This window comes from Polypterus senegalus, chromosome 2, assembly GCF_016835505.1.
Source record: "Polypterus senegalus isolate Bchr_013 chromosome 2, ASM1683550v1, whole genome shotgun sequence".
Taxonomy (NCBI): Eukaryota; Metazoa; Chordata; class Cladistia; order Polypteriformes; family Polypteridae; genus Polypterus; species Polypterus senegalus.
In genome coordinates, this window is record NC_053155.1 from 76,332,044 (window position 1) to 76,351,655 (window position 19,612).

Genomic DNA, 19,612 nt, shown 5'->3' on the forward strand with positions numbered 1-19,612 from the left:
ACTCCACAGGGTTGTGTGTTGAGCCAATGTTGTACACCCTCTACACATATGACTGCACAGCTGTACACGACTCTAACATCATTGTCAAGTTTGCTGAAGACACAGCTGTAGTAGGCCTGATACATAACAACAATAAGCAATCTTGCCTGGAAGAACAGGAGAGCCTGTCACACTGGTGTCAGGCCAACAGTTTTCTACTTGATGTCAGAAAGACAAAAGAGCTAATTGTGGACTTTGGCAGGAAACAGCAAAGGCACAACACTGCTGACTCAGTATTGACAGTACTCAGGTCAAGAGGGTAGATAATTTCAGATACCTTGGTGACACATCACAGAGGATCTGACCTGATTCAAGCACATCGACACCTTGGTGAAGAATGCACATCAAAATTTGTACAACCTTATACATCTCTGGGATTTCAGACTGCCCCCCAACCCCTCCAGATACCAATGGATTGCTATACATCCACCATTGAAAGTATTCTGACAGGAAGTGTCATGCAGCAGGACCGCAAGGATCTATACAGAGTAGTGCAGTCAGCTGAATACCTCTCAGGTTGTGCACTCCCTAAACTCCAGATTATCTACACTAAGCAATGTTGATCAAGTGCAAGTAAAATTATCCGTTACACCAGACATCCCAGCAACAGCCTCATTTTTGTGCTCTGGTCAGGTAAATGCTAGAGAGAGAGAGGAAGAAAGGAGAGACCAAGGAGTAGCTTTTTCCCACAATCCATCCACATGAAAGTGTCTACAAATACATGATGCCCTATTGTAAACACAAGTTATCTAAGTTAAATAATCTATTTAGTTATTAATATTAATTATTTTTGAATTTATTTAAATTTATTAAGTTATGTTTTGTTATTGTTCCTTTATATTCGTCTCAAGGCACAGTTATAGGAGTTGAGCAGCTAAGCATTTCGCTGTATATTGTACTGTATATATAATTTATATGCGACAAACAAAATTTTATTTGATTTCACTTGATTATTAAGTGTTACTGAAAGAATATAAACATAATAAAATCACCAACAACCGTATTTTAGTATAGTTTAAAACGATCTTTAGCAGAAATTGATAAAATTTAATAAGAAAAATCTTTTAGATTTGGAAAGTTATGTATGCATCAGCACAGAATTTTAGTAGATTTGTACAGTATGTGTGAAGAACATAGTAAAGTCAAAACCTATAAAGTCACCAAATAAAATATGCCATGCCTACAAAGCCAGACATTCTGTGTTTAGAAAGAAAAGGACAAGTAATACTCAACTGCCTGTTCTTCATTTTCCATCCTGGACAAGTGGATAACATTACTCCTGCACCTCTTAGGTTTTCTTTTTTTTTTTTAGCAGCACATTATTACCCTTTCCGTCATACACTTAGGAAGTGTAGGTCAACTGTTAATTACATTTTTCACCATGATTACCCTGGAGATCTTATGCTTTGGAAGAGGCCGGTGCTTGTTTTGACAAAAATACTCTAAGTTGCAGTAGTGTACAACTACTTTATTTTAAGCAAGGCAAGGTGATTATTTTTCATCATTATACTCCACTACTAATGCATTGATTGTGATTTTATTTAGATAAGAAAATATCTTTCAGATGTGCTGCGGTGGGCTGGCACCCTGCCCGGGGTTTGTTTCCTGCCTTGTGCCCTGTGTTGGCTGGGATTGGCTCCAGCAGACCCCCGTGACCCTGTAGTTAGGTTATAGCGGGTTGGATAATGGATGAATGGATGGAATATCTTTCAGAATAATGCTGTATTTTGTCCCAGTTGCATGAAGGTAATGTTATCATTTTATAAACATGTTGTTTTTGTCATACATTCTTCTCACAGGTACAGTATATGGAGTATATTTCCTAAAGTCTTATCTGTCCTGATTGATATAAATTTGTCATTTTACCACTACAACCCTATGAACGGTTTCTATTTTTCTGCTTTTATCAGTTCTTAAAGCCTGTCCACTATACAACATATGAAACGTTTCTTTAAAAGCTCTGACTAAAATGTTTAATCAGGCATAAGAACTCTCCTTAAGGTACAGCTGTTGTAAGCAGGATATCTTGGATTTCATGAGAATTTAAAACCTTTCTTCCCTGTCATAACAAACAGCATATAAGTGCCATGTTGAACAATTTTGCTAAGAGTATGCAAACTTTGTAATGTTCCAATCCTGAGTTTCCTGTTTCCAAGCTATTATAAAAAGACTTGTTATTCAATAAATAATCAATTTACAGCATTGTTTTTTTTTCATTTTATTTTTTGTTAAGCTGGAAGAATTGTATAGTGGATCCATCTGGAAATATGTATTATACATGGATACAGATTATGATTGTGCCTGTACTCTACAACTGGGTTATCATTATTTGCAGGTATGTTTATTTACTTAAACATAAAGTGTACTAGCTATTGTATCTACTACTGATATCATGTTCTGTTAAATTCTATGTAGCTATTCTATTTCTATCAAATGTCATTGTAATGTATGATGAGTGTTTATTTCAATTCACCACATTTTGTCAATAAAGTTAAGACAAGAGAAGATACCAAAGATGTAGTAAATAATCTTGAGGCTCGTCATCAAATAGAATCCAGCAATTGCAACCACTTTTACTAGGGAGCTAAAATGTTGCGTCTTTATCCTTCTTTCCTTTTCGGCATGAAATAACATTTTAACATTTTTTTCTCTCTTTACTAGTAACCCCACATACCTGGCAACCATAATCTATCACTGATTTTATTAAACCTCTACATAACAGAAGCAGTTTTCTACTCCTTACTATTGACTCAAGGCACATGCTATTAAATTTGGCCTTATCTGTACTGCTTGAAAATGGCGACAATAGTTTTGAGAGAAAATGGACTCAGAGAAGTCACAATTCATGCAGGGGTCATAACTTACAATAAAATTATTAAATAATGCTCAGTACCTCTAGTCAGAGTCACTGTCAGAGAACAGAGCAGTAAGCCCAAAAAGGGTACATGTAACCAAAGCCATAAAACACAAGATGTAAAAAAATGCTGTAACCAGTAAACTAATTATAACACAAATGTTCTTCATTCACAAATACAAATCTTGGATGATTAGGCACATGTGGCACCAGCTTTTTAAAAAGTTGTGCTAGTGATACAATGACATGTAACCTCTAGGACCTACTTCACAACAGTGTGGCCTAATGTCCTAGCATCCTGTCTCTAACATGGTGGCATTGTTCTCTTTTGTGCCCCATGGTACATAGGGCAGGAATATAATAATGCCAAGCAGAATTGGCAAGTGCCAGTGACTGTGCTTCTGTCCAATTCATTCCCAGTAAGTGATAGTGTTTACTATTGTTTTGCACTCAGGTCATCTTTGGCCTGTGTGGTTGCCATTTTCCAGGAAGGTTGCACTGCATAGCTTGTTTGGGTAATCAGCTGTTGTTCATACAAATTAGATGGCCAAACCATCTTTTCTGTAGTTTGAGACAACTGGGCAGCTCGTGACCGGACTATTTTCATAGTGGTCATTTCTTGCCATTGCATGTGCATGATTCTTCATTGGCAATGTGAATCTAAGCCACCCAGTTTAGCGTGTTGTGCCTTCCTGAATGACCATGTCTCAGCTTCATATAAAAGAAAAGGGATAGTAACACTCTTATATAGTTTCATCTTGGTGTATATGGAGAGCTGCTTGTTGTCCCAAATTTTCCTCAAGTTGCTCATGGTAGAGGATGTCTTGCCAATATGTGTCTTGATCTTGTCCAAAGTGTTATATTGCAGGTAAGCAAGTCGACAAGATAATGAACTCTTGAACGTTGTCCACGTGTTTACCGTTGATGTGTAAGGAGGAGCCTGAAGTGTTTATTTACATCAATTTAATTTTTTTGGTCAAGATGAGCAATCCTAGTTACTTCCTGGTGACTGATAAGGGGTTAATCTTGTCCTGTACCCTCTGTACATTAGCCCTGATTATAACAACATCGTCGGCAAATTCCAACAACTCTAATTGGCTGAGTTCTACCCATTGTAGCCCTTTCCCATTAATCAGTTTATGGCAAGGCTGAACAGAACAGGGGATAACACACATCCTTGTTTCACTCCTGTAACCACCTGAAACCATTATGTCATACCCTGGTCTATTTTAATATAACATTCACTCCTATAGTACAAGCTTTGAATTTGGGTGGGATGCAATAAAAGGCAAGTATTTTCCATAATGCCTCACGACCAAGGCTATCAAATGCCTTTTCAAAGTTGATGAAGGTCAGCAGGGTAGGAAACCAATGGACCAATATCTGCTCTAGAATTCTGTTTATATTTGGTTGGTGCAGGATGGCCATGGCCTAAAGTCAGCTTGGAGGACTGAAGCAACATATTCTTTGAGTCTATTAAGAATAATTTTCCTAAAGACTTTTCCTGGGACAGATAGAATGTAATGCCTCTCCAGTTATTGCAGTCATATGGGTCTCTTTTCTTGAGGAGTTTGACAATAATGCCTTTCATCCAGTCAACTGGGATTGTCTTTGTGTGCCAAGCTAGATTACACATATTGATCAGTCATTCTGCTGATTCAGAAAAGCTGAATTTAAGAATTTTAGCGCAAATAATTGTCAATGCCAACAGATTTTCTGTTTTTCAGGTCATCGTTTGGGGCCTATGCAAGTTCAGATAGTGAAAATGGATCACAGTTGATGGTATATGGACTTGTGGATGTATGGCCTACAGCCCCACCCCAACGTATCCCAGAATTTCACATATTTTAATATGCAAATCAATATAAATAGCCCCCCTTCTTGCAGTGCTTTGTTAAAAGACAATGTCAAAAACACATGAAAAAAAAAGAATTTCAGTGAATATGAAGTGGAGGCAAAGATAAATGTACTATTTGTTGGCTTAAGCAATGGTATAAACAACAAAAGAAAATTGATGTAGTGATATAGAGTGGCGGAGACACTAAAAAGTTCAATTTCAGAAAGTCACAAACTCCCTGGATTAAAAAAAAAATGTGCTCAGATATCAAAACTGATGTGAAAAGGAGGTCTCGGCCCACCATCTATACTGTTTCAGACAATAGCTGACCCCTGTGCTGAGGACACAAATCCATGCATTGATGGTGCTGCTGCACACACACCTGTGCCTCGGAAACCACCAGGAGACCTGGCTGTGTGCTGAGAGACGTTGTTCTGGAGTCATAAAATGCAACAGTGGATGCTATAAGAGATGTGGCCAATTAACTTAGAATATAAGGGCTGTACTATGTGATATTAACTACAAATTGAATTGGTTAAAAAATAAGTGCTGCACCTGATTACCTGTTTATACATTCTGCTAATTACATTCAAATAAAGTTGTAAAGCTGTCCAATGCACAATACAACACATTTTCTATGCTCTATAGAGCAGCACGTTAATAGAGTGTAAAAGCTTTCTATTGACATAACCAAATTCATTTTCTGAAGGTGCCTTTATAGTGTAGCATTAGCACTGAGTGCCACAACAGATCGATTCTCTGTTATTTAAATCGCTCTTTTCTGGTGACTCGCTATACTTAAAAGGACTGTTTGCCTTTTGCCGCACTAGTTGGAAAAGGCACCCAAGACTGTGTGGAGCTGCTGTTTTTACAGGCCCTCCAGCTATATAATAATAATAATAATAATAACAATAATAATAATAATAATAATAATAATAATAATAATAATGTAATGCCAGCTCATTCTTTTGGTGATTCATTCCTAGTTGATGTAACTCCAGCGTCGTTTCAATAGCTATGTGCACGCAGTTGACAGCTCCAGTTACATTTGGAAAACTGGACATTGCTGCAAATTGCACTTTATGTTTTCCAGTTCAACCGCAATGTAAAGAAATCTTATCTATCTGGATGACAAGCAGATAATACCATCCTATACAGCTGGCACAGTACGACTCAGTGATGACTGAGAAATACCCGATTGGTCAGCAAGTTCTTGTTGAAAAGCTACTGTGATTAAAACCCCAAGAGTGATCAGAACTTGCAAAGGAGGAAGTAGAGCACAATTCCTCAAAGTATGCCTTTGTAAAGCCGGTGCCAGTTCAGCACACAGCGCCAAGAGGATAGCTCTTGGAAATCGAAAAGGACTAAGAAGCCAGTCATCATCATGTGCCAAGAAATCAGTATGATCTCTGAATATGCATTCTTTTCTGATCCTTTCATTTGCAATGTCTTCTAACAATACTAAAGCAGCCATGGCTGTGGAACAGTTTGGTCATTCTGTACACCATTATATTGTTACAGACTGATTACAATCAGATGCCTTAAATTTATAAATGATATGCGGTTAATTTCAGTGTATTTATTAAAGCTGTGTCAGGGAAGAAAATCTAAAAAATAAAGGTAAACCACACAGGGAGAGTAGCACTACTTTGACGCAGGGAGCCGCCAGTTTGCAAACCCGAGACAAAAACTTGCATAGCATACGCAATGGACTGAGCTGGCGTGAGAATGTGCGTGGCTTTATGCCAAGTTTAGTTTTTATACATTACAATGTGAGCGTGGAAACCAGTGTACGCTACATTTTTGTGCCTACACCGTTTATACCCAATCATGTTGCCAATTGACCTAATTAGTGTTTATTGGTCTTCCAGCTCTTCGTTATGCTCAAATTTACTTTTTCCAGCCTCTTATTGCGACTTGTCCCAACTTTTTTGGGATTTGTTGACACCGTGAAATTTTGAATCAACATATTTTTCCTTTAAGATGATACATTTACTCGGATTAAACGTTTGATCTGTCATATACGTTATATTACAAATAAAATATTGACATTTGCCATCTCCACGTCATTGCATTCAGTTTTTATTCACAATTTGTTTAGTGTCCCAACTTTTTTGGAATCCAGTTTGTACCTGTTCCACAAACTTTCAATATTTATTTTATTTTTTACTTATAAAAAACAGCCTTTCCACTTATTAAATATTTTTAGTTAGTCTCACATTCCCCATCATATTTTTATTCCAGCAGGCTAATTTAATAGGAGTAATATCTCCTCATCAGCTGCGTGGCAAATCCCTCTTATTCCCATCTACCTCATCTTATCCAGTCTTTTTGATAAAACTTTAATTGCATTCTTTTCTTCTTCTTTTCTTTCTCTATTTATCGATTGGAGCTTCCTTTTCTTCGTCCTCCCCATCCTCCTCTTACTCCTTCTTCTGTTTCAAACAAAGTTTTCAGAAGACCCCAGATGTAAACTCTCATCCCAGTCATGCTAAAATTTCTCTACCTTACCACTTCACATTAGCAGGTCCTCCTCTCCTCCTGAACCACTAGTGCTTTTTGAGACTACAAATAGAGAGCTGGCATAGTTAGCACATTAATGTGAAAATCCACCAAGAGCAAAAATTGACTTCTTATAAAACATGTCAGAACAAAATCAGACAGACTTTCAGGACTGAGACTAGAGACCTCGACATGCATGTTTGTAGAGCACACTCCTAACTCTAGTCATTGTTAAGTAACTTGGGTATCATTCAGTGCTCTAAGTGCTCTCATCATTTTTGAAAACAGCATACAATTTTTGCCTTAGGTCTGCTGTTATATGTAAACCAGAGTGTCATGGTCAGTATCAGACTGACACAAGCTCATTTCTGACATGTGCATCTTCAAAGGAAATTTGAGGTTGAAGCAGAATTAGAGTGGAAATGTGAGTTGTAACTATACTTATCCATTATTATAGTGTACCTGATGAATAATCAAAATTTTGTATTATAAGTTTGATCCATCCAGGATGGCCTTTCAGACTTCATCCTCCATCCATGACCTTGGATTGCATTAACTGGACTTTGAATGTTAATGTAATGTATTGTTAATTTGTTTACAGATTAAGAACAGTTCAAAAATGGTGATTCATATTATATTTGAGAACCATACAATGAAAGGTACTGCTATTATAAATGCAGTCTGATATTGCTTGCTTTCCTTTTTTCTTACTCTTCTACTGTTTTTAAATCCTAATTCCATTAGGGGGCGCAAAACAGGATAGCAATTGCATTCATGCCTTTTACTTAATTTTCAGATCTGCATGAGAGGTCTAAGGGTAAAAAGATACTACAGTTGTGAGTTCAAAGTCTGGGGAAGACGGTTGATTTGGTTATTCTGGCCTTGCACTGCTTTATTTGGGTTGTCCTTGTCATTATGACCCTCTTTGTTAATGTGTTTTTGAATGTATAACTTGTTTGATTTTGCCCTGTATTCAAATGTGCTGCAATTGAACCCCCAGACTTCACAATTTACAAGTATTATTTTTACAATAAAAAAGTTCTATATCTTACGAACTGAAACTAGGCCGTGGTGCTCTTTAATGAATATCTGCCACTGGGTAGCACTCTTAACATTTTGCAAAAATCTGGGGAAAATATAAGACAAGTACCGTTAATGATGTGACGATTTTAATCTTCTTTTGTGTTCTAGGACCGTCTTCACAGATATTGAGAACAGCTATTTGAGTGTATGGCTAACCCTGGACTATTTGTGTGATTTGTTCTACATTTTTGATATGGTGATCAGATTTAAAACAGGTGAGACAGTGTTTTTACTAAATAATTTTACTTAATAAAGATAATGACATCACACACACATTTTTTTCCAGAACTATCAATCCTTGTGAAAACTAAATACAAACATACCTAATAGTAGGGGTGGAAATTTGTCCTTTTTGGATGGGTTTAGTTTAACATCAGGAAGTGGAGTAATTCTTACCTGATGACATCTCTAATTATAGTCACGTCCAAATCTCTTATGTCAGTTAACTTTTTACAGAGTGTGCTTTAACATCTAAAAATTACAGAGCCTTTTACCTTCTATTAAAAGTCTGTAAAAAATAACCTCAGGTTAAACTACTCCTGAACGAATCGACATGTCACTAAAATTCCATCATTTGATAGATTTGGACATGACATAGATATATATTGTGACAGATTGGGGGCGCTATCGCTCCCTTGATCCCCTGTCCAAGACTCCAGATACCAGGTAAAAGTCCAAAAGTTGACTTTATTTTTATGCAACAATGCACAAAGCACCCTCTCCTCCACAATACTCATATAAATCGCCAATCACAAATCAATAAACTCTCCACCACTCCCAGACGCGTTGCCACCCTTCCACCCAGCTCAGCTCGCCGTCTGGGAGCTCCCACAGTCCTTTTATATTCCCTGACCCAGAAGTGTTCCCAATGCCCAGTCCATGTGATTCTTTATCACTTCTGGGTCAGGTACAAGTCCTTTTCTTCACCCTGGAAGTACGTCATTCCCCTTGTCGATGTGACTCGGACGTACTTCAGGGGCGTAGGGTAAATAAACACTGTTCCCCCCTGCAGCATCTCCTAGTGGTCCCCATGGTATCCAGCAGGGTTGTGTATAAAAACTCCAATGTCCATGATGCCCTGCTGGTCTTTGGGGGACTTCCATACTCAAGGGAGGGCTCCACCTGGCGACTTGGGGGTATTGGCCGGGATGAACAGCCGGCCATACACCACAATATATATTAGCTGCATGTGGTCTTTGGAACAAAAAACAACCCAAAATCTCCCTAGCAGTTTTATTATTTTTGTGAAGTTAGCAGAGATGTCTGCTAACTCTTAAGATTTACCAAGTGCCCAGGACGTGGCCCCACCTGTACTTGCTGCCCCCCTGGCTTTCATAAGAAGACACTAGCAATACCATATCTTAGCCGTATCGCTGGCATATGAGTCCTAATTAATCTTTGTCTTGAGAAAATAACTCCATATAAACAATGTTTTTGTGAAAACTTCAAACCTTGTTGTCCATGGCTAAGGTGTTTCGCCATAGCATTTACTTTGGTTTGACGTTGTGTCTCTTTATCTGTGTCTTTAGCACAATGCTGTTGGTGCACGGCGGCATGCAAGCACCAAAAAATTTTAAAAGTACATGCATGTTCCATCTAGGGGCTGTGGTTAAATGTGAGCAGAGCGGTTTGCTCCATACACGCACAGGTCTTTCACTTATATATTATATCACTGAGTTGCATGAGAGACAGAAAGATTTCCAAGGAAAGAATACCTTTATTGCTGAGAAGGCAGGAATAGTCTCAAGACTTTATTCCAAATAGAGGTGTTTCTTCAGTGCACAAGCAGACAGATTAAAGCTCCCTTCTTCAGATTAAAAGAACACAAAGCCTCATTCATCGAGCAGGTTCAGCAGCTCTGAAGCTGGGGTAGATGCAGTCTGGAGGAAGAGGATAAGAGACTGAGCAAAAGGACAGGTCAGCACTTGGCTTTAAATGTGCTAAACATTGTTTTGACAAACACATTATATGGTAAGTCTGAAAACCTGCTGCTTATCCCGTAGAGGGTAATTTAAGAGCGTGCTTGTTTCCTATTGAAATACTGTCTAAGAGGGTGTTTTTGAATTGCAATTGTGTTACATTGCCTTTGGTTTACTGTTTAACATAGTGTCAGCATGCAGGTACCAGTGTTACACAGTAGGAATATGCAGCAGACCAGCTACCAAGCTATCTCAACCCCCGTGTTTGGTTTTCTGGAAACACACTTGTAAGATTTTTTTGTCTTTGAATTGTTGCTATTTCATTAGTTTCACTGTCATTTCAGAACTTCTGTAAAAACAATATTTGGAATCTTTCGTGTAACAAAATATGCTAAATCTTTTAAATGAGGTCTGTGAGACTTGTGTTTAATGACTTTTGTACCATAATGTAGAAAAGGTTTCTCTGTTTGGAATTTCAGCACAGACAAAACTATCCACATCATCAGCAGTGAATAATTGTTTTGCAAAGTAACCAATAAATGCATGAGAGTTAAACCCCGTTTTTGAAATTCTCTGACTTAAACTCATTTATTTTTGTGTGCGTCAATGCGATCTGTGTTATCTTTTTTTTTTTTTGATACTGTAGCGACTGACGTAATAAAGTGTCACAAAAGTGCTGCTTAGACAATTACCGACTGCGTAACCCCAAACACAACTTTGTAGCACCCTCTCCAACCTTTCCTCCCACGGGTCTCGCCTCCCCTTTACCGCATCAATCAACACTCAGCTATCAGTCTGCCATGCTGTACTCTGCCCTCCCTCGAACAGACCTAACAGTCACTTAAAACAAAAAAGGCTTCAGCTTGGCTGGGACACTAAAATACTTTCGACTGTGAACTGCTTTCATATTCTGTACCTTACTCTGCATATGTCTCTCTTTTCTCCGTGCTGTTCTTTCTTCTTTGCTGAGAGCACAGGCTCTCTGTGTGCCACGTGCCCTTACATGAGTGACTGTTTTGCTTGCTGTTCGAGCTCTTAATTGATAAGAAGGGCGTGTCTTGCAAGACTGTTATGTTGCACATCCCCGCGAGACTGCCCTGGGACAATCTCTTGGCACCAAGTCTCATGTTTACGGTCCCAGCGAGACACTCATCTTTGTTTTCTTGCGGGTCTTTAAAATGTCTTTTGAGAACTTCTGAAAAGATCACATCTCGTCGCCTGGCTTTTACATTCCAGGATATTTTTTTATGTATAGAGAAATATATATATATATAAAACCCACAAGGAGGTAAACCAGTTCCCCTAACCCGATACAGACATACACCAGGCATAAGTCCAGCACACACAAAGGCATTTCTCTTCCTCCAGTACGATAGGTGGCAGTGCTTCTCTAGTATGGTTCCAGATTGGACAACAGCAGCGTTGTATAGGAGCTATAATTGTGTAGAACAGACCTGTTGGGCTCCCAGGTTGCCGCCAGAGGGGCTGCCAGCAGATGACGTCCCTGTTTCGGAGAGCATTCCCATGACCCAGAAATGCTTCCACCGACTCATGCTATGTCACCTGAAATGCTCCTGGGTCCAAGATAAAAGAAGCCGCCTCATCTTTATAAGGGAGTCAGAAGGAGGTGATTGACACTCACCTGGAGGAGCATAAGGAGAAGGAACAGCACAGAGAATTGATTGTATTTCTGTTTTGTGGCTGTGTCTACTGGAGAAGGTAGGTATCAATAAAATAACTTTTATTTAAACATGGAACTGTGTTAGGTCTACTTGTGTCTGGGGTTTAGTGCTCAGTGGTGCCCCTTTGTGGCATTATATATTCTTGAATGGAGTATTCCTTTAAGTCTAAGTATGAATAACAAACAGTATTTTAATCGCCAATAAAGTATTTTCTAATTCACTGTAATACAGTATGTTCAATCTGATAGAATATTTGGTTTGTCTCTCGTTTCAGGATTTTTGGAACAAGGCATTTTGGTTCAAGAGCAATCTCGCTTGTCTCAAAACTATATCCGCTCCTCAGAGTTTAAATATGATGTTTTATCCATCTTACCAACAGATCTTCTGTACTTCTATCTAGGAATTCATTATCCGATTGTGAGAATTAACCGCTTTGTTCGGGTCTATCGGCTTTTTGAGGCATTTGATCGCATAGAGACGCGCACATCATATCCCAACACTTTCCGTCTGTGCAAGCTGATGTTGTATGTCTTTGTTTTAATCCACTGGAATGCCTGCTTTTATTTTGCTCTGTCTAGTACAATTGGCTTTGGAGAAGATGATTGGGTATACCCTAACATGTCAGATCCAGATTTTGCTACTGAGTATAGACAATACATCTATAGCTTCTTTTTCTCTACACTGATTTTAACCACTGTTGGAGATACCCCTAAACCAGAGAGAGAGGAAGAATTCATGTTCATGATGGTGGACTTTCTCATTGCTGTTCTTGCCTTTGCCTCTGTTGTGGGTAACATTGGTCATGTCATCTCCAATCTAAACAATGCAGAGAAAGCATTCTTTCCAAATCATGAGCTAGTTAAGAGCTACTTTAAAAATCATAAGGTAAATAAAGATCTCCAGAAGAGGGTGAATAACTGGTACCAGCACCTTTACATTAACAAAAAGATGACCAAAGAGAATGAAATCCTCAAAACTCTGCCTGAGAGACTGAGAGCTGAAGTTGCTGTAAGTGTCCATCTAGGGACACTAAGCAAAGTGACCATTTTTCAGAATTGCGAGATGAGCCTGCTAGAAGAACTTGTGTTAAAACTGAAACCCCAGGTGTTTAGTCCTGGAGAATATGTCTGTAAAAAGGGTGATGTTGGCCATGAAATGTACATTATCAAGGAAGGGAAACTGGCAGTGGTTGCTGATGATGGAGTTACTGAATTTGCAGTCCTTGGTGAAGGGAATTTCTTTGGAGAGATCAGCATTCTAAACATTAAAGGTAATTTGTGAAAGTTGGAATCTCACACATTCCTTTTTTTAGGTGAAGATATTCCCAAATATCTATTTTACTATATAGAATGATTACTCTTTTTAAAATTGTTATATGAAAATTTACTTAGAATAATTATTACTATATTTTTGTAATTCTGTAGAACATAACTGTTTTGTCCCAGTGCTATTCTATGTGTTAAATTCATACTTTACTTCTCATTTAGCATTATGCAGTTTCAAACATTAGTATTCTTAAGTTTTTCATGTCACTTTTATGAATAACTTGTATTTTTTCCTGAATACACCTTTAGGAAACACATCTGGGAATAGAAGGACAGCCAATATTAAAAGTATTGGTCACTCTGACCTTTTCTGTTTGTCCAAAGAAGACCTCAAGGGGGTCTTGACTGAATACCCTGAAGCCAAGAGGATCCTGGAAGAAAAAGGGAAACAAATCCTTATAAAGATGGGCAAGCTAGATGAAAACCTGGCTGGGGGATTAGAGAGCAAAGAGGAGCAGATGAATTCCAGAATTAAAAGGATTGAAGACAGTCTAGACTCCCTGCAGACAAAACTGGCTAGAATGGTGGCAGAAATGGCATCCAGTACAGACAAGTTAAAAATGAGAGTTGAAAGTTTAGAGAATGATATAAATCATTGGCAGGCATCATGTGAAGAAGTGAAGTAAAGATGAACAGAACAGATGGAGTTTAGTGGTGTGATACAGCAGAACACAAAACCAAACATGTAATCAGGCAGACAGTGGGCCTACAATACAATCTCAGCCTACTAGAGTCTTTATAGTGTTAGTTTTGTTTCATGCTAGTAGTTATATTCATGCATCATTTATATACTCGGCAAAAAAAGAAACGTCCTCTGACTTTCAACCGTTTTTACTTTCAGTAAACTTAATGTGTAAATATTTGTATGAACACTAAAAGAGTCAACACCATAAGACATAAACTAAAAATGTTTCACAATGTGTCCCTGAATGAAGGGAGGCTCAAAATCAAAAGTACCAGTCAGTATCTGGTGTGGCCACCAGCTACTTGAAGTACTGCAGTGCATCTCCTCCTCATGGACTGGACCAGATTTGTCAGTTCTTGCTGTGAGATGTTACCCCACTCTTCCACCAAGGCACCAGCAAGTTTCTGGACATTTCTGGGGGGAATGGCCCTAGCCCTCACCCTGCGATCCAACAGGTCCCAGACGTGCTCAATGGGATTGAGATCCGGGCTCTTCCACTGCGAGGATGATCAGCTGTCCTTCCTGTCTCCCTGTAGCTCTGTCTTAGGCGTCTCACAGTGCGGACATGGCAATTTATTGCCCTAGCCACATCAGCAGTCCTCATGCCTCCCTGCAGCATGCCTAATGCACGTTCACGCAGATGAGCAGGGACCCTGGGCATCTTTCTTTGGGTGTTTTTCACAGTCGGTAGACAAGTCTCTTTAGTGTCCTGCGTTTTAGAACTGTGACCTTAAATGCCTACTTTCTGTAAGCTGTTAAGGTCTTAACGACCATTCCACAGGTGCATGTTAATTAATTGATTATGGTTAATTGAACATGCATGGAAAACATTGTTTAAACCCTTTACAATGAAGATCTGTAAAGTTATTTGGGTTTTTAAAACATTATTGTTGAAATACACAGTCCTGAAAAGGGACGTTTCTTTTTTTGCTGAGTATATATAGGATGGTTGCGATCTAATTATGCAACTTTTAATGCAATGCAGGAAAACAATGCAAGACAAAAGAATTGTTCGAAATATCTTGTAACAAACAAAAATGGACTTACATTGAACTAATTCACTGATTTTTCATGTAATGTCCCACTTGTCCTCCATTCAGTTGTGAATTCTCTATGTAATAAACTTAATAAGTTATAGCATAATGAAAATTGCATAATTAGATCTGGACCACCCTGTATTTAATGTAACTGCTTTTACGTTTCATTATGGAAATGACAATTAATAATATAGGATGTGAGCACAAACCCATGCAGGAATTGATATTCATAATATAAAATTATCAGACCTGCTAACTCAATTCAGGGTTGTGTAGCAGACAGAGAAACAAGTTTGTATTTAGGAGGGGCTTCACATACCCAAAGACATCTGTTCCTTAAACATTGCAGTTCTACGTAAATATTATAAGCCACAAGACCTCACAGCTGAGATAACACATCCACAGACTTGAAGGAACTAACTTTTAATGACTGCTTTTACTTACAAATATGAACAGCAAAATGCCTACATTGGGGTCCTGACACCATTCATGTGCCTTCTTCAAAAGCGAAGTAAGAAGCATATTTTTCAAGCACAGCAGCGGGTTGACTACCTGTCGTTCATAGATGTACACCCGAGTTACATAGAGTGCTCCTAAGCCTTTTATAGTCTCGAGACAGACTTTATTTCAAATTAACCAATAAAACACAGATATATTTTTCTGGAATTTACATGTATGTATACATATACATGCACTGAAAGCAGTTACATTGGGATCATGGACCACAAAAAAGTATTGATTTTAAGTTATTAATTTGCCACAAATGAATATATTAGTATGGGTCAAATTATATCAATTGTACTTACTTATCTTCAGGTAAGGGACAAAATAAAGAGAAACATATACAGAGCATAAATTGTTTTTTAGGGTTTTGGGTTCTGGGGTTCTGAGCAGGTTCAGGTAATGTATCTAATTCTAAGCTCCAGCATTTAGTGCACCTATTATAAATGTTGTTCTTAGTGGTTTAGAAACCCTGATTCTGTTTTCTGCCTCTGGTCTTACCTCTTTAGCTGGTATGTCACCCCAATACGTGCTAATATGAATGGCCTTTTCATGTTTTGGTATGTCTTTGTCTCTGGTCTGTGTGTGGCACAGAGTGTAGAGTTGACAAATGATTTGCAGTGGAGTTGTAACCGGCTCACTTTTTCTATTTTTGACATGACATGGTCTTCCTTCCCATAAAGACTTGTCCATTTTAAAGTAGAAGTATCGTCCCATCATGTTACTGTTCATTTCAAGGGCATTGATATCAAAAGCTTATTTCTTTTGTCAGTGTTATGTAAATAAAACATCTATGACATATTAGAGTAAAAAATAGTTTATGTCACTAAAACCTTTATAATTAAAAATTTACAAAGGTATATGTAGTCAGAGACTTAAGGTTTTGAATTTTGAATGAGTCTGTCATCATTTAGGTTGGTGGAAGTAGACTGGCATTTCTCAATTTAAAAAGTAAGCATTATGCTTCATGAAATGGGATTCTTATGACATGTATTCCTTTTATTCTCCATGGTAATGTGTTTAAAATCAGCCAAAAAACTTGTACCATGCAGGAGTTTGCCTCTAATTTTGGGTTTCAATTTTGGGAGTGCTTGTGGCTAAAGCCTAAAATAATTCAATGCTTCAGGGTTGCTCTATCCAGTGGTCCTGGGGACCCCCTGTGGCTGCAGGTTTTTGTCCCAACCAGTTTCACAATCAGTGAGCCATTTAACCTCAGGCTCAAATCTTTTATTTTTTTCCTTTATTTCTTCTGCATTCAGAAAAGCGTAGCAGTGTGATTTTTGTATTTATTTAAGACATTTAGAAAAATGCATCTGTTTGCCATAGTTTTAAATGCTTAACTCTTGTTTTTTTTAATTAATTTGTCTTTTTCTGTGTATTTTGCTGCCTTAATTGTATCCTAATAATGAGAATTAACAATCAACAGAGCAGACACCTGGAAAAATGCCACTGAATGCTGAAAGTTTGCAACTGCTTCAGTGCCAGGTCCACTAATGTGCAAATAATATATTGTAGCAAATAATGGATTAAATAACCAGAACATGGAAAAGCAGAATGAAAATCATGATGATGGTAAATATCTTAAGAATAAAGGAAAACAAATACAATTATCTGCATGTAACATACATAAATGCATGGTACATTCTAATAAAAACTTACTTTAGTTTTGTAGTTTTTACATAGACCCCAAAACATGGAAACTGGGATATGACAGCTTTCTTAATTAGGCTATGAGTCCAATTAGAAACACAAGTTGCCTGAAACAAAAACCTGCAGCCACAGAGGGTCCATGGGACTGAGTATAAGAAGCACTGCCCCGATGATACAATGGAAACCCTTCTCACCCCAAGAAGGAGCTTAAAAAGTTAGTGACTTGTGGATCTGGGTGTGAGACCAGCTAAGTTTAGGGTGGCACCATAAGGTCTGTGAGAAGTCTCTGTAGAGGGAAGTTTAGGATGGCTCTAAAAATGTTGTTGATATCTTTTTATTTTTATGATTAGTAATCTATATTATGAAAATGTGACATGCAGGTACTATCATCTTGCTTCAGTGTAAAAAACTAAAGTTGTAGCTAAGCAGATGTAAAATGATATACTGTACTAAACACAAATTTAAAAAGTGAAACATACATTCAATGAAATAATCCCTGAATAAATATTTTTATATAAATGTATTTATTACTGCTTGTATCTCATTTTTACTGTATTTTAGTTGATTGCTGTTAGGTTTTCGCAGTGAAGAGCTCATATAAATGAAATAGGATTACTTTGATGCAATGCACAGTGACATTTACAACTAAACCTTTTAAATGAAAACTATATGCAGTAAATTGAAACATTTCTTGTGATGTTTTTATGAATATTATGATTTGCATTACAATGCATGATTTACATACCAGTCATACATAAAATGCATTCATATCAGTCCTCTCCCCCGCCCATCCAGATAGCAAGAAATTAGATTGGAATGGATTGAGTTTAAAAAGTCTATACTGTAAATTAATATTGAGACATTCAATGTTCTGGCAAGAAGTTTATATGGAAGAGAAGGTGAGGATGAGAGAGAGGTGGGCTTATTATTAATTCTTTATTGACATTATAAGAGAGATCCAGACAAATCAGGTTGGCCAAGGAAGTGACCAAACCATTAAACAGGGAGCAATTTCAAACAGTCTTTTAACCAAACAGAACAAGCAGTTGTTCAAGAAGCAAACAAATTACAATTGAAAAAAGAAAGAGCAAACACCAAGCATACTTTTGAGCCTGACTTTTATAAGATGGTTGCTTTTATAAGACGGTTGATACAATGTCTCATGAAATTCCACATGATTGTGCACCATAGCAACACATCATGTTACAACAATGGTTGCAAAAAAATGACACAGAATAACATCACCAGCTAGACAGGTAAAAATACAATCAACAAAAATTACTAAAACATTGGCAGTTTCCTCATGTCTTAAGATTTAAGAATAACATTACAGTTCCTTCTGATCATGAGCACACAAAAACTAGTACCTAAGGCACATTTACTGAAACCATTTACTCTTGTACCAGATCACGTCTGCAAAACTCCAAGCACATTTTCAGCTTAGTGGGTCAGGTCAGGTTGGGGAACATGCACTGGTTCAGTGCGTTGCTGGACCCACCACACGACGAAACAGCTTCGGATCCTGGTTGGCAACCCCCCAAGACAGACACACGGTCCAGTCCCACCCACTGGAAATGACCATCTATCTGCCACAGCCAGGTGTTATATGGGTGTCCCCTTGGCCTGGTCCAGCTACTCAGGAGCTTGTGAGCCAGAACACCCTCAGGGAATTACGCCTGACACTCCCTCACAATGCAGGTAATGTGTCTCATTTGGGACACCGTGACCAACCGCTCATTCAACACAAAGTCAAACCAGTGGTACCCAAAGATTCTCTGAAGAGACACAATTCTGAAGGGGTCCAGTCTTCGTCTCAGGTCACTGAATAGCATCCATATCTTGCAACCATATAGCAAGACAGGAAGCACCAGGACCTTGGACCTTCATCCTTTTGCATAGATATCAGGTGTGCCACACAGCCCTTTCCATCAACCTCATGACCCCCCATGCTCTCCCAATCAGTCTACTGACTTCATAGGAAGAGTCACCAGAGATATGAATGTCACAGCCAAGGTAAGTAACCTCTCACAAGGTCAACACTCTCTCCCCAGACAGACACACTGCTGATGGCCATGCCTAAGAGGTCATTAAAGGTTAGCACTCTGTTTACAATTTCAAAATGCACATTTTAAAAAACACTACACACTGTTCTGTACATTAGACACAATTGGCAAAGTTGAAATCTCCTTGTTTTACAGTAATTCAAAAAAACACAAAATTCTCAAGGTTCTGAAACACTTACAGACAATGAGAGAGCAGATCTTTAGCACTTTAAATAGGCAATGCGTTAGTTCTTTTGGTTTGGAGAACAATGGAGGCAAATAAGGAGAAAGATGTGTGAAGGTAAGATGAAAAATAGGACAAAGACATAGAAGAAGACAAAGAAGAACCACCACGGATTAAATCATGTGGTCAACCATGGCTTGAGTATTACTGATGCTGCTATAGTCTGAAATTTTTTCATCATCCATCCACAATTTTGTGTGCTGTATCTCCTA

General features: G+C 38.1%; 1 protein-coding gene across 1 annotated transcript; it reads left to right on the top strand.

Moving 5' to 3' along the window:
- Positions 1-2,291: 2,291 nt before the first annotated feature.
- cnga4 (cyclic nucleotide gated channel subunit alpha 4) lies at positions 2,292-13,867 on the top strand. Its single transcript, XM_039746237.1, has 4 exons — positions 2,292-2,374; positions 8,424-8,530; positions 12,191-13,186; positions 13,491-13,867. The coding sequence occupies exons 1-4, from the start codon at positions 2,307-2,309 to the stop codon at positions 13,865-13,867; spliced, it is 1,548 nt and encodes a 515-aa protein (XP_039602171.1). The 5' UTR covers positions 2,292-2,306.
- Positions 13,868-19,612: the final 5,745 nt, after the last annotated feature.